Source organism: Gossypium raimondii, chromosome 6 (assembly GCF_025698545.1).
Source record: "Gossypium raimondii isolate GPD5lz chromosome 6, ASM2569854v1, whole genome shotgun sequence".
NCBI classification, from domain to species: domain Eukaryota; kingdom Viridiplantae; phylum Streptophyta; class Magnoliopsida; order Malvales; family Malvaceae; genus Gossypium; species Gossypium raimondii.
In genome coordinates this window covers 56,507,863-56,522,306 of record NC_068570.1, presented here as the reverse complement: position 1 = coordinate 56,522,306, position 14,444 = coordinate 56,507,863, and the positions used below count along the sequence as shown (strand labels likewise).

Below are 14,444 nucleotides of genomic sequence, written 5' to 3'. Positions count from 1 at the left end.
GAAAGATCTTTAGGCTTATCGATTTTGGGGATAAGAACGACATGTGTTTTATTAATCTCACCCATTTCCCTTCTGTCGTTCAAAACCTCCGCAGAAATTAGAAACCTCATCACCAACAATATGCCAAAACCGCTGAAAAAATAGTGGTGGAAAACCATAAGATCCTGGGGGGCCTTCAATGGTACCATTGACTTAACTACTAGCGTAATTTTTTTACACTTAAGAATTAGATTGCATACATGCTTTTATTAGCGTAATTTTTTCTTTATTATTGTCATTTTTATTTTATTTTTATTTTTTTGGTATTCTTGTTATTCTATTATTTCTTTCATTATTTTTAGCACTTGCATGTCATGTCCATTTATTTATTTTTTAAATCGTGCATCTTCCTTCTTCTTCTTCTTTTTATTATTATCTTAAGACACATTATTTATTTATCATCACTATAATATGATTATTAATATTATTAATATTATTATATTATTATTATTATTATTACAATATTCCTTTATTTACTTATTATTTATCATTCTACCCACATAGCTATTTTATATTATTTCATTATCACTATATCATATATCATATTTAAACATTTATCCATTTTTATATTAAGGCCAAATAAATTAAATGCACATCACTTTAAGTGTTACGTTCGTTTTTTTTGCACGATGCATAAAAAAGGAATTTTTAAACCAAAGTGATGTTCATTATTTTTGAAATTAGAAGAGTCGTGTTCCTAACTTACGGAATATGGTTTCTTTCTAAAACTGAAATAGTCGAATATCCATTTCAAATATATCAAAACGAGATTTAAGTAACGATTAAAACGACAATTATTCTGGTTTTTGAAAACTAAAGGCATCGTGTCCTAACTCATGGGGCATGATCTTTCTCCTTGATTAATTCAAAATGAAGCCTTTTCTATTAAAATATCTTAATACAAAGGGATTGCACTTTAAATTCTCTTCAAATTTTCAATTTTCGACAATATACAGAGAGAGATTAACATGCTTACAAGCTCAAATATAGATATCAAGTATCTATATCAGACTAATCAGACAAGCATAACAGTATCTTACTCAGAGCAGAACATCAGACTATCAGATCACATAGTTTAAGGGCTTGGTTAGCCCTTACCGACCCTACAGTAGGCCCACAGTCGATCGGAATGACCCGTGCGGCCCTAAGGAAAATTTCAGTAAAATGGGTGCACATGCCCGTATGGCTTGCCTGTGTAGGCTCACACGCCTAGATTGGCCTTGCTTGTGTGGCCCACATGGCCTGGCCTAATACCCACACGCCCGTGTGGCCCACATGCCCAACTTGGCCTAGCCCATTTGGCAAACATGGCCACAGCCACATCACTACACGGACTTGTCTTGCACCGGCCATGCTTTCGTAGACCATACGATCGTGTTTTCTCATATGACCAACCATACAAGCAACCACACGCCCGTGTGGTGTCGATGTTTTCACTTTCGACTTTCTTCGAAACTCAATTTTTAGCGTAAAGAGTACACACCTATTTTGGTTTTGATGCTACCGTAAACACGAGCCTTCCGGAACCTAAGAATCGACATGCCAACCCTCAATAACAGTCTTAAAACAAGATTAAACTAAAAAATCGAGACCGAAAATAGTTTAAATCAAGAGTTCATCGCTTACCCCCAACACTCCAAACGACTGACTACGATTCCGCAAAAGTAGAGTCGATCTTCTCGATTTGCTGCTGCCAAAACATAAGTCCAACATCAACAGAAAATTCAACATAGCTCTAAACGGGGTTAAAAGAAAGGACTACCTACTCGAGCGAAACATATCACTTTTACTTACCAAACGAGTAAACGCAAAGATTCGAAACACCGCGATAAGGTATCACAATTTTCTTGCTAAAACAAGAAAGAAAAAATCAGAAAAATCCAGTTGAAAAGAAAAAGGGAAGAAAATGACAGAGGAAGAAAAAAGAACGTTAGTTTTTTTTCTAGAAATAAAGAATTTTGAAAAAAAAATCAAAAAAGCAATATTAACCCATATTCCCCCTTTTTCTCCCACTAACCCACTAACTTACAACCTATTCAGACTTTCAGTCCAATCGAAACTCTATCAGACAACTGAGCAAAAATAACACCCACATTCGTTTAGGGATTCAAACACAAGACCTCCAACATAACAACTCCTTACCACTTGAACCAACAAACTCATTCTAATATGGATTAATAGACAATTTTATATAAACCCACTCATCAAGGGCAATGTTTGGATAAAAAATAACAAAATTTGCAAACATGGAAATTGAACCCAAGACCTCACACACACACCTAAAACACCTAACCACTGAAGCAGATACACAATTATGTTAGATATTTACAAAAATAGAAATAAATCATTCAGGGCATTACAAATAAAATCAACTGATGCATTAAAATAGAAGGTTAAAGGATGGAACACAATCCTAAACCCTGCAACGTTTCAGCCTACCAGTAAGCTGGCAGAAGCCTATTGTTGCTAATAGGTGGTGCCTTGTGTATCCCTAAAAATACTAAAAAAAATTAAAGCACTAAAATGAAAAACCTAAAAAAAATCTAAACAAAAACAAACAAAAAAAAACCCAAATCCTTCAATCTTCCTTGCAAAATTATCCACTTTTGACGCACCAGAGGAATTCCTTTGTGGGAGTTGAAAACCCTCACCCGCTTCACAAATGTCTCTCAATTCGTCCCAACTCCGCAAATTTCTGAGCTCCTCAGAGTTTTCAAAACTAAAAACAGACACTCCGGGCTCAGAATGAAAAAAAATCTTCTCTTACCACCATTGCTCCTTTGTGACGATGGCCTCAATGTCTAGTGGAACGTCTACTATAAATCTATAATCTATCTCACTGCCATTATTGTGTTCGAATCCTAACACATATCTCACCACTGATTTTAATTACCTCATTGTTATAGCACTGTATTTTTTCAATATTATTTCGGAGCACTGAGATTTCCTCTAACTGTTTTAACTCTGCAATGTATACCTTAGTGAAACTGACAACTTCACCTAAAATCTACAATAAAAGTTGGTGGAGCCAAAGTGTTTGGCGCCACCAACATGCCACGACAACAATCTGTATTAAAAAATTAATATCTTGGCGGAGTCATGTAGAATGACGCCATTTGTATAAATACTAGGGAAATACTATGATTTTTTAAAGTATGGGAGTTTTAAGCAATTTTACCTTTTTCTGGTGGAGCCAAATAAATTCGCACCACTAGATTCCAAGACACTAGCGTGTTCTTTGTCCTATTGAAACAGGCTATTTTTTTTTCATTCGTTACTTTTTCTCATTCTTTATTCTTTTTCATTTTTTTTTGTTTTTCTTTTTAAGTTTCTTTATTTATTTACTTTTTACTTTTTTCTTATTTTTCCTTTATTTTATTTTATTATTATTAGTTTTATAAAATTTGAAATGCATATTTTAAATGTTTTATAATATTATTTTAAAAATTTTAAATATATAATTTTAAATTTATTGTATTTTTAAATTTAAATATTATTTTTAATATTATAAAATATTTAAAATATATTATGTTTAAAGATATGACCTTTCAAATTTATTATTTGTTTTATCATAATTTAAATGTATATTTGTTAAAAATTATATTTATATTTTAATTTTAAATATAATTTTTTAAATTATATATATTTTTAATTTTTAAAAAATTATATATATTAATTTTAATTTTAAATATAAATTTTAAAATTATATTTTTAAAATTATTTTAAAGATATTCAAACGTTTTTCTAATTTTATTTAAAATTAAAAAAATATTTTATTTAAAAAGTGAAAATTGAATTGATTGGAAAAAATAAAAATGATTTATTTGTTAAAAATATTAAAATTTATATTAGAAAATTTATATATATTAAAAATTTAAAAATATATTATAACTGGTCACATCATGTCAATAACATCAATGATGTGACTAGTCATTAGCCTAATTGTTAGTTAAAAAGAAAAGAAAGAGAAGAAGAACATCCTATTGAAGAAGGTAGGGTTTGGTTACCCTTCAAATATTTTGTAGAAGTAAGGAAGAAAAGAGGGAAAAAGAGAGAGTTATTTATAGTTTTATTTTTCATTTTATATTTTATAGTTATTGTAATATAATAATTAATTATATTTAATTTGTGGAATTTTTAAAATTATACAGATATCAAAATGTCTTCTGGAGCAAATACAGACCACACTTCATCAAGTATCAAAGGAACAATAAAATTAATTATAAATTAAATAAAAAAATCGTTTTGATTGCATGAAACCGATCTTTATTTGATTCTTATTATCCTTTTTTAACTTCTTTTTGCATGAAATTGATCCTTACGTGTAATACCCCCTACCTGTATTCGTCGCCGAAATAGGGTATGAGGCATTACCAGATTTTACCGAATAATTTTTTTGTTATTATGAGTTAAATACTATTCATTTATCGAACCATGTCATGACGTCCCTTGGATGGGCCTCCAAAGCCCAAAACATATATTGGGACCAAACCGGGATTAAATCGAAACTATAAGAAATTTTTCGCAAAATCCCAAAGTTTTTTTTTTATGAACTCAACCAATCCATTTCAATATATTTTCAAGATAGACTCAAACATATCCATAAAATAACCTCATCACATACCAAAACCAAGATTTGTTAGTCATACCAATGGCTAACCATACATTCATTTCACATTAACATTTACTTTATTAGCTTATACGTGCCATTGATTTCCAAAATAAATTTTTTTATATACCGAAATCTTGAGGTTGATAGTGTGATGCGTCTCCGACCAAATCCGACCTCCGAGCTCTTAACACTACAACACATGGGAAAAGGAAACAGGGTAAGCACTTTGTGCTTAGTAAGCTTATGTAACAAGAATTATATTTACCTAATATTTTCAATACAATACAATAAACATTCATACATCCATTCAATGCATTATTTCCCCTAACATGCACAAACTCAACATTCAAGTTAGTTCAATAATTTCCATGTATCAATAATATATATATCATGATTGATGAGCTCATCAATTCCATGATTTCCATTCCCTTGTTATTTTTTCATATTTATCCTGTTGAAATTCTTGGAATTTCGATAGATTTTCATTGGTACACCTAAGTGTACAAATCTGGGTCCGTCAATTCATATTCATGTGCGCACATTTCCATTTCAGAGAGCACACTCCTGCGAATCTCATCCTTACAGCGGGATTACCAGTCCAGGCTAAATCCCCTGCAATGACAATTACTCTAATGAGCTTGGATCTGAATTACCAGTCTAGGCTAAATTCAGACCCTAATAAGGATTACCCGTCCGAGCTAAATCCATTTTCCACATATTCTTCGGGAGAGCTATATCAGGATAGGATCACCTGTCTGGGCTAGATCCTTTTTACCGTCAATTCCTTTTCAGAGATCCATCGAATTTTCCTTCCATTCAACCGGGATTTATTTTCTCTTTTCATCAAGAATATCAATACTTCATCAATTATCATACAACAAACATCCAAATCATATTCACATCAAGAAAAATATATTTCAAGCATTTAAGAATATAATTCAAGTTACATGAACTTACCTCGACACTTGTTCATATGCAAAAATCTACTAATCCTGAACTTTTTCTTTTCCTCGATCTAGCTTCAGATTTGAATTTTTGGATTTAAATAAATAAATTTAATCATTAATTTAATACATTTTATGTTCATATGTAACATTCTCTATAATCCCATTATTATTTATAGTTCATTCAAAGTCGTCTCCTTGAGTCATAGTCACTAAATTATTTATATCTTGAGCTAATTTTCCCCAAAACTATACTCACATATATTCTTACCATAAAATTTTAAGAATTTTTGGTTTAGCCAAATAGTACAGTTTATTCTTTAAAATTTCCCCTATTTCACTGCTCGATAGTTCTGACCTCTCTTCACTAAAAATTAATTATCTCATTGTACAAAATTCAGATATTGTTTCTGTTTATTTCTCTTGAAAATAGATTCACGGAGGATTCTAAAAATATAAACTTATTCCTATAATTATTTTTTCAAATTTTTGATAATTTTCCAAAGTCAGAACAGGGGATTCCAAACTCATTCTGCTCTATCTAACTAAACTTAAAATATCTCAAAATCTATAACTCTTTTGCTTGATCTATTTCTTTTATGTGAAAGTAGACTCATTCAGCTTCAATTTCATATATTATTCAGTCTCTAATTCAATTTATAAATTTTTTGGTGATTTTTCAAAATTAACCTGCTGCTGCTATCCAAAACTTTTTCAGTGTATGATGTTAATTACCATTTTCCCTTAAACTTTCAATAAATGATAATTTCATCCCTGCTCAATTAACCTCTCAATTGAGCTGATTTTTCTCAATTAACACTTTATTCCATCACCTTAAAGTACTTTATAACCTTTGGAAATTAGAATTTTAGCACTAGACTTTAATTCCAATTTTTTCACAATTAGGTCTTACAAATCAATTTCTATTGAAATTACCTATTAAAATAATCTCATAAACAAATTAAAGTTTCAATTTCATGCTATTTTATCATAAACTTACAGCACTCAACCATGGTGACTTTCAATTTTATTCATGAAATCAAAAACTAATGAATTTAGTAATAGGACCTAGTTGTAATAGTCTTAGAAACATAAAAATTACAAGAAAAATGTAAGGATTAACTCACTTGGTGCAAAAATTATGAAATACCAGCTTGAATAAACCCTTAGGACGTTTTTTGCTGATGATAATGAAGAAAATATGAAGAGAATTCTAGATATTCCAATTTGGTCCCATTTTTATGTTAGTAAAATTTGTTATTTTCCCATTTTACCCTTATTTCACCAATTATCCTGATTTTTCTCAGCTTATGCCACCCAAAATATCTCTTTTTGGGCTTATTTACAATTTATGTCTCTTCTCATTTAACAATTGAGCTATCTAATCCTTCTAGTAACTTTTTCACCCTTTTCAATTTAGTCCTTTTCACTTAATTGACTACCCAAACATTAAAATTTTCTAATGAAATTTTAATACCATATTACTAACACTTCATAAATGTTTATAAAAATATTTTTGACTCGGTTTTACAAGATTGAGGTCTCGATACCTTGTTTTTACCTAATTTCTTCAATAATTTATTTTTCTAACTAACCACTAAATCGGTAAAAAAAAATTTATCGATATTTTTATACGATTTTTCTATCATATCAATATTCATGCAAAAATATTAAAATAAATTTCTCTTTAAATCGAATTTGTGGTTACGAAACCACTGTTCCGATAACCTTGAATTTAAGCCATTACCCTACGTGTTAGCTATAATTTTTTTAATTTATGACACATTCATAAGTTTATATATTAATTTTTAATATGACGACCTTTCTACTTAATTTTGCATTGTTACTGTGGTTGGTTCCATTTGTGGGGTATAAAATAGTTACATTTGTCTTTAACGAGTGAATATATATATTTTATAAAAGTTCTCATATGTAAGATAAATTTTCAAGTTTGAATATGTCTAGTTTATATTATATGTAAAACTCTATGAATTATTATAGATATCGGTTCAATAAAAATAAGTCTTTTTTATTTTTATATTTACTCATACCACCTATGTTTTTTAGGACATTATTGTTTTTTTTATTATGTATTTTTGTAGTTATATAGTTATATGATTAGGACATAATAATCACATTTGATCTCTACGTGTTATTATTAATATTTTATGATAAATCTTCATTCTATTATTAATATTTTATTACTCATTTAATTTAACTTAAATAAAAAATACTTAGAATGACTACGTTGGTATAGTATAAGTGTGATGTTTTTTTTTTCTCAAACTTTCAATTTTACTATTCAATTTATGTTTAAATTATATAGATAATTGATTTATCATATTTTTATAAAAATTTTACCATATAAGATGGGTTTCGAGTTTTGAGGTTGTGGTTTCATTTTTCCTAGTACAATCCAGACGAGTGGGTCATGCTATACTTACACTTGGCGGGATTTGAGGACGTTGCATTAATCCGAAGGTTTGGCCTGAGGGTGAACTTAATATCCGCCTTGGTTGAGCGGTGGTGTATAGAGACCCGCACCTTCAATATGCCCTACGGGGAGGGCATTATCACATTGAAAGACTTCGCTATGCAACTTGGGTTAGGAGTTGATGGTCTTGTAGTCACGGGCCGAAACAAAGTGTTGGAACCTTCAGTACTATGCCATAGATTACTTGGACGGTCCGCTAGTGATGAGGACCAAAATTTCACATGTATGAAATTGGCATGGTTAAGAGCAAATTTTAAGGAGTTATCGAGCATTGCCACTAAGCTCGAGGTGATGTGTGCTGCTTAAGCCTATATTATGCAGTTGATCAGGGGGTATTTATGCTGAACAACACGTCTAATAGGGTCCACTTAAAGTACTTGCCTCTATTGGAGGATTTCTCTCATGCCGGTAGTTACAGCTAGGGATCGACAGTGTTGGCCATATTGTACCATGAGCTTTGCCGAGCAACAAAACATGGGGTTAGTAACAAGGCTAGTTGTCTAGATTTACAGCAGTCCTGGGCTCTATACTGGATGCCGTTTCTAACGGATGTTAGGCACCAACCATATTCGTGGCCACTTATAAATAGGTAAAAACAAAATTATACTTAACATTTAATGACTCATAAATGTGGATAATATTTTCCCAAGTTTAACTGCTAACGTATTTGTTCCGATTTCAGATGGGCCACATCTTTGGGAATTGGTGCGAGCCAAACATTAATCATTTACTGCCAAATGATAGAGACGTTCGCTAGAGAGAAAATAATATATATTAATATGGTTTAAGTAACGTTGATTTAACTTATCCACTTGCAGTATGTGATGTGACTTGATTCATTATGTTATATTGTGCAGTTCTTGTGGATGTCGTATTCTACACCGAACATTGCAACCCTTCTTCCTCAGTGGGTTCATACTGAAGCCCATGTGTGGTGCATTAACACGCTGGTGCTCAACTTCTCAACCGTTGAGTGGTACAACATAGATCGAGTTATGCGACAATTGTGCTGGTCGAGCCACAACAATTGAAGATCACGAGGGGAAATATACAACAGATTGGAGCATGGAACATCAATGTTATGTTGCACTATGGAATACCCGGTACGACCGGCAGCCTGAGATGCGCTCTTGCATGTTTGACTTCAGTCCATCAACTGAATACATGTAGTGGAACATGACTCGATGATATTTATATAGTGGGGAACTTATGATAGTATCAAATTACGGCTACAAACATGGAAGTTAACTTATGGGGGAGCTAGAGGATCAACATATGGCGGAGCCTGACTTGGAGGACCAACTTTTGAACACATCAGACCAATGGGTTGATGCTTTTTGTGATGAGTCGCAGAGCAGTTCATATCACTCAGACATGGGCGGTTCGAGTTCATATCACCCAGACGTAGGCGGTTCGAGTTCATATCACCCAGACATAGGCGGTTCGAGTTCATATCACCCAGAGCAACCACCAATATCATTTGATATGTTTGGTAATAACATGTACTACACCCCACCTCAGGCCATGTTCGATCCAACTGTTGATCCTCCTGATGTGCTGATCCATTTGATATATCAATACACGAATGATTGGGCTATCTTTCACTAGTGGCATGATGTAGTTGCAAATACTTTTGGCATCCAATTTCTGGTGGTCTTGAGATATACGTGCGACAATGCATGTATGACGCCCTTCTAATTTTTGTATTTACTACTATTGAGTCCTCTGTATAAATGGAGCTCGAACCCGCCAACCACACCCATCTCCAGCTTTTCAATATTTCCCAACATATAATGTCAGTGTAGACTTGGCAACCTTGTAATCAATCGACAACTTCATGCTATACTATTTGAAGGCAAACACATAGTCTGTCTTGGTCTCAAACTATTTCCCAATGAACAACACTTCCAACTATGAAATTGACGTCAATCTATGAGCATGTACTATATCGAAGTACCCAGGGAACTCGGATGCATGCATTGCATTTGGATCTACGTTCAACATGTCGCCCTCAGGTTCATTTCATAAAATAATGCCACGAGTAAGGTTACTGAATGAAGGGCCGTGAACATCTTCAACCTTCTCCAGGCCTTCATCATCGATATCTTCTAAAACCTTATCAACATCGAGGTCACTAAAATCTTCAACGTCCTAATCAAAATCTTTACCATTATTGGTCATTTCTTTGACATCTACCTCTTTACTTATTATCACCTCCGGATGTATTTATAGATGGGGACCGGGGGCAGGGTTGTTATATGAACTCCCACAATAATTTGGATTTTTGAGTATCTGCGATGTCCCACCACATTTTAACTGGTCTGTCTATCCGACATTACGATTAAAGTCTAATTTATGATGTTAACTTTTTAGACTAACATTCTCAATAGGCTCAAAGTCTGTTAACTCAACAAATAACTCAACTGGTTGGGGGTTCTCACTCTCAGTCGACCACCATATTTCCATCATAGAGCCCAAGTCATCTTCATCTAACAATTACATATCACCAAATTTAGATGGATGTAACACCCTAAAATTTTTATGTCTGCTTCTGTAAAATTTTGACACACAAGTATCTGTTTACTTCAGTGGTTAAGTGTTCTAGGTGTGTATGTGTGAGGTCCCAATTTCAAGGCTTAGCTTTGGCAATTTTTTTTATTTTTGGAGTTAAGCCCTATCTCTATTCAATGGGCTTATATTTAATTGTTTGTAAATCCATATTAGAATGAGCCTGCTGGCTCGAGTGGTAAGGAGTTGGTGTATTGGAGGTTCTGTGTTTGAATCTCTATGTTAGCGTAGGTAATATTTTTGCTCGGCTTTGTGGTAGAGTTCAGTTGTAGTAGAATTCTGAGTAATGGGTGGTTATGATTGGGGATGTAGTGGGATTCGGGTAAAACTTGTTTCCCAAAAATCTCTCCTGGAAAAAAAATGACGTTCCTCTCTTCTTTCTTCTGTAACTCTTTTCTCTTTTTGCTTTCCTCTCATTATTCTTTCTTTTCTTCATTTTGGGTAAAAATTTGGGTCCTAATTTCGGTGTTTGATCCAAGGTGTTGTACGTTGGTAAGTGAACATAGAATGTTTTGCTCGAATTGGAGTTTTTCTTTAAAATTTATTTTTTGTTCATTTGAATCTTTCCATTTGGAACCTCATTCTCTGTTTTGGTAGCAGTAAATCAGAAAGTAAAGGCTTGTTTCGTGAAGAGTCGTAATCAAAATTGCTCGGGGTGTTGGGGTAGGTGTTGAATGGTAGTTTAGATTGGTTGTCGGTTTTTTAGTTACGATTCAATCATGTGTTAAGTCTGTTTCTAAGCATTGGTATGTCAATTTTTAGGTTCTGGAGTGTTCATGGTTGCAGTAACATCAAAACCGAACTAGGTGTGTACCAAAAATACAAAAAATGAGGTTTCGACAAAATTTAAAAAATGCCACTGTCGATGCCACACAGGCGTGTGGTCACCCGTGTGGTAGGCCGTGTGTGAGTGCACGACCATATGATCGACGAAGGCATGGCCGTGCACAGTACACATCCATGTGGTGGCTCGCGTGTAGCTGTGTGGGTTGATTATATCCCCACATGGAGTGTAAGGTTGGACGGAGATGGTGCATAGAGGCTGGATGGGTAGGATTTTTGTGACTGCATATCTGTTACTGCTACTGATACTGTGATGGGCTAAGGCCCAACTGCATGATTGTTTTTGTATTGAAATGGGCTAAGGCCCAAACCGGGACATCGACATCGAAAAAGGCTTAAGCCTGCATCGTGGTTATCTGCTTTCGTCTGCTTTATTTGTATGGGGATTACACACTGAGTTTACATAAACTCACCCCTTCTGTTTAATCTGTACAGGTAGTCCCCAGATATAGGTGGATCGGTGCGGCGGAGGACTCAGTGGTTGCCACACGACTTCTTTTATACTGTTTATTACCTATTTGTGATTTTACTTTTATTTGGGAGTATTTTGCTGTAACTATGGCCTTTACGGATTTTGGTTTAAATTTGGATTTTGCACGGTTTTATGATTTAAATCTGCTAGTGTTAGGTAAAACACGGGTTTCCAAATGAAATTAATGTTTTTTGAGGGTTATTTTTATAAAAAAGCCTTTTTTTTTTCTAAACAAAAAATAAAATAAAATAGTTGTACCTACCATGTATTATTTATTAGAGTATGGTCAGTGAGCATAGTGTAAACTACAGGGTGTATGTGTGTACATATATAGGTGTTTAGTGCAACGTCCGAAGCACAAGACAAAACAAGCGACCCAAATTAGAAGCAAGATGGCCACCGAATGTAAGAAGAGAGCCGTTCTGGTCGGATGCAACTACCCCAACACCTTCAAAGAGTTGAGCGGATGCGTAAACGATGCGAAAGCCATGAGAGATATGATCTTGAGCAGGTTTGGCTTTGATTCCGAAAATGTTGAGCTCCTAACTGATGAACCAGAGTCCAAGTATAAGCCTACACGGGCAAACATTATGGCTGCACTCAAGAAGATGGTGGACGCGGCTAAAGAAGGAGATGTCCTGCTTTTCCACTTTAGTGGACATGGAATTGTGGACCGCATTGACCACCACCAGCCTTCCAACAAGGGTGAAGCAATTGTGCCTTGTGATTTCAATCCCATTTTTGGTACGTAATCAACTCGGTAAATTAAATTATTAAAATTCTCTCAATCTAAGCAAACTGTTATTTATATCATATTGTGGTTGCGATGGTTGTGCAGACGTGGACTTGGGGCAATTGATTAAGCAACTACCAAGTGGATCAAGCTTCACAATGGTTTCGGATTCCTGCCACAGTGGTGGTCTGATTGATAAAAGTAAAGAACAAATTGGACCCCATAGTACTCTAAGGGGTATAGCACTACCTGTTGATTACAAGACTAGGGGCATTTCCTTAGGAACCTTATACCAGTGCCTACAAACAGTAGCCAACGTCATAATCGCGACACAAAGCTTATTTCCCACAAGAGCACTTGGGAATGCCATCAACACTGGAACAGGTAATATGGAGGGTATTGGCTCTATTTTGACCACAATCTTTGGGAACAATGTGAGTCTCAAATTCCTACCCCATGATGAACGTGATATTGTGAATTTGAGGTCACTGACGGAGGATGAGGGAATTCTGTTAAGTGGGTGCCAAGCCAATGAGGAATCGAGTGATATGGGAGCGAGTGACAAAACCGGAGGAATGGGGTTTGGGGCCTTTACCTATACAGTTCTGAAGGTCATCAGGGAGAGCAATGATGCATTAACCAATAGAGAACTTGTGGTGAAGGTCAGGAATGAAATAATAAAGCTAGGATGTGGACAGCAGCACCCTTGCCTTTATTGCACTGATGAGAATGCTGATGCAGCTTTTCTTGGCAACCAACCCAACACCACTACGGGTGCGTAAGCTGCCGGCTTTGAACCAGGGTTTTCGATCACTAGAGGTCGAAACTGTAAACTAAATAATAATGTGCTCCATCGGTGTGCACTACTACGAAGTTGAAGTTAGCCTTCATTACTGCGTCTGTGTGTGTTTGCTTATTACTATCGTCTGTGTGTGTGTTTGCGTATTACGATCGTATGTCTCTGTGTTTTAAGGCCTTCAAGCTTATGTAATTGCCATGTATGGCTATTTCATGAATAATTTTATGATAAAATAAAACGGCCTCTTTTGCAAGATTTTTATCTATAAGCGTCAGTGTTTGACATTTTGTTCTTCTGGTGTTGTATTGAAGTAATGCAAGGATGTAGCGATTTATAAAAACAAAAATTTACATGAAAAATATAAAAAGAGTTTAAAATTAAAAATTAAAATTAAAACAAAGTAAAAATAAATTATAAAACAAAAGAAAAGAAAATTAATGAGAAGAAACTCTAGAAGTACTAAAATCTTCGTTTGATTCAAAGATTCGATCATCAATGCAAAAATAACTTCAATACCTTTAATAAATTAGTTCTAGTTATTGACTCAGTGTCGGACAACCAATCTCTCATTGTTCGATAGCCAAGAGAAAACTCGTTTGAAATTATTTCCTAATCGATAAATAACCCTGTAACTCAACGCCCCAGATTTAACTTACCGCCAGTATTAAGAACGAGAGAGTCCAAATTCTAACCAACAAACTCATCCTAGTGAGATTCATTTTAGCTATATCACACATTCACACCACATAAACATAAACTACACAAACGAATTATGCAGTTTGTCACTAGTATTAGAATGAATTATACAATTATGGGTTTAACAATTCTAATTGACAAAACAATCATTATAGGCTATCAAATACCGACTGAACATTCAATAAACCTGAAAAGTTGTAATTAAAACAAAAAATGCATGAATACTAAAGAACAAAGAAAAATT

The 14,444-nt window shown here is 34.0% G+C and overlaps 1 protein-coding gene across 1 annotated transcript; it reads left to right on the top strand.

Annotated features, from left to right (window-relative positions):
- The first annotated feature begins 12,326 nt into the window (after nucleotides 1–12,326).
- LOC105772680 (metacaspase-9) lies at nucleotides 12,327–13,757 on the top strand. Its single transcript, XM_012594086.2, has 2 exons — nucleotides 12,327–12,716; nucleotides 12,811–13,757. Exons 1-2 carry the CDS (start codon nucleotides 12,365–12,367, stop codon nucleotides 13,485–13,487), a joined length of 1,029 nt encoding a protein of 342 aa, XP_012449540.1. The 5' UTR covers nucleotides 12,327–12,364; the 3' UTR covers nucleotides 13,488–13,757.
- Nucleotides 13,758–14,444: the final 687 nt, after the last annotated feature.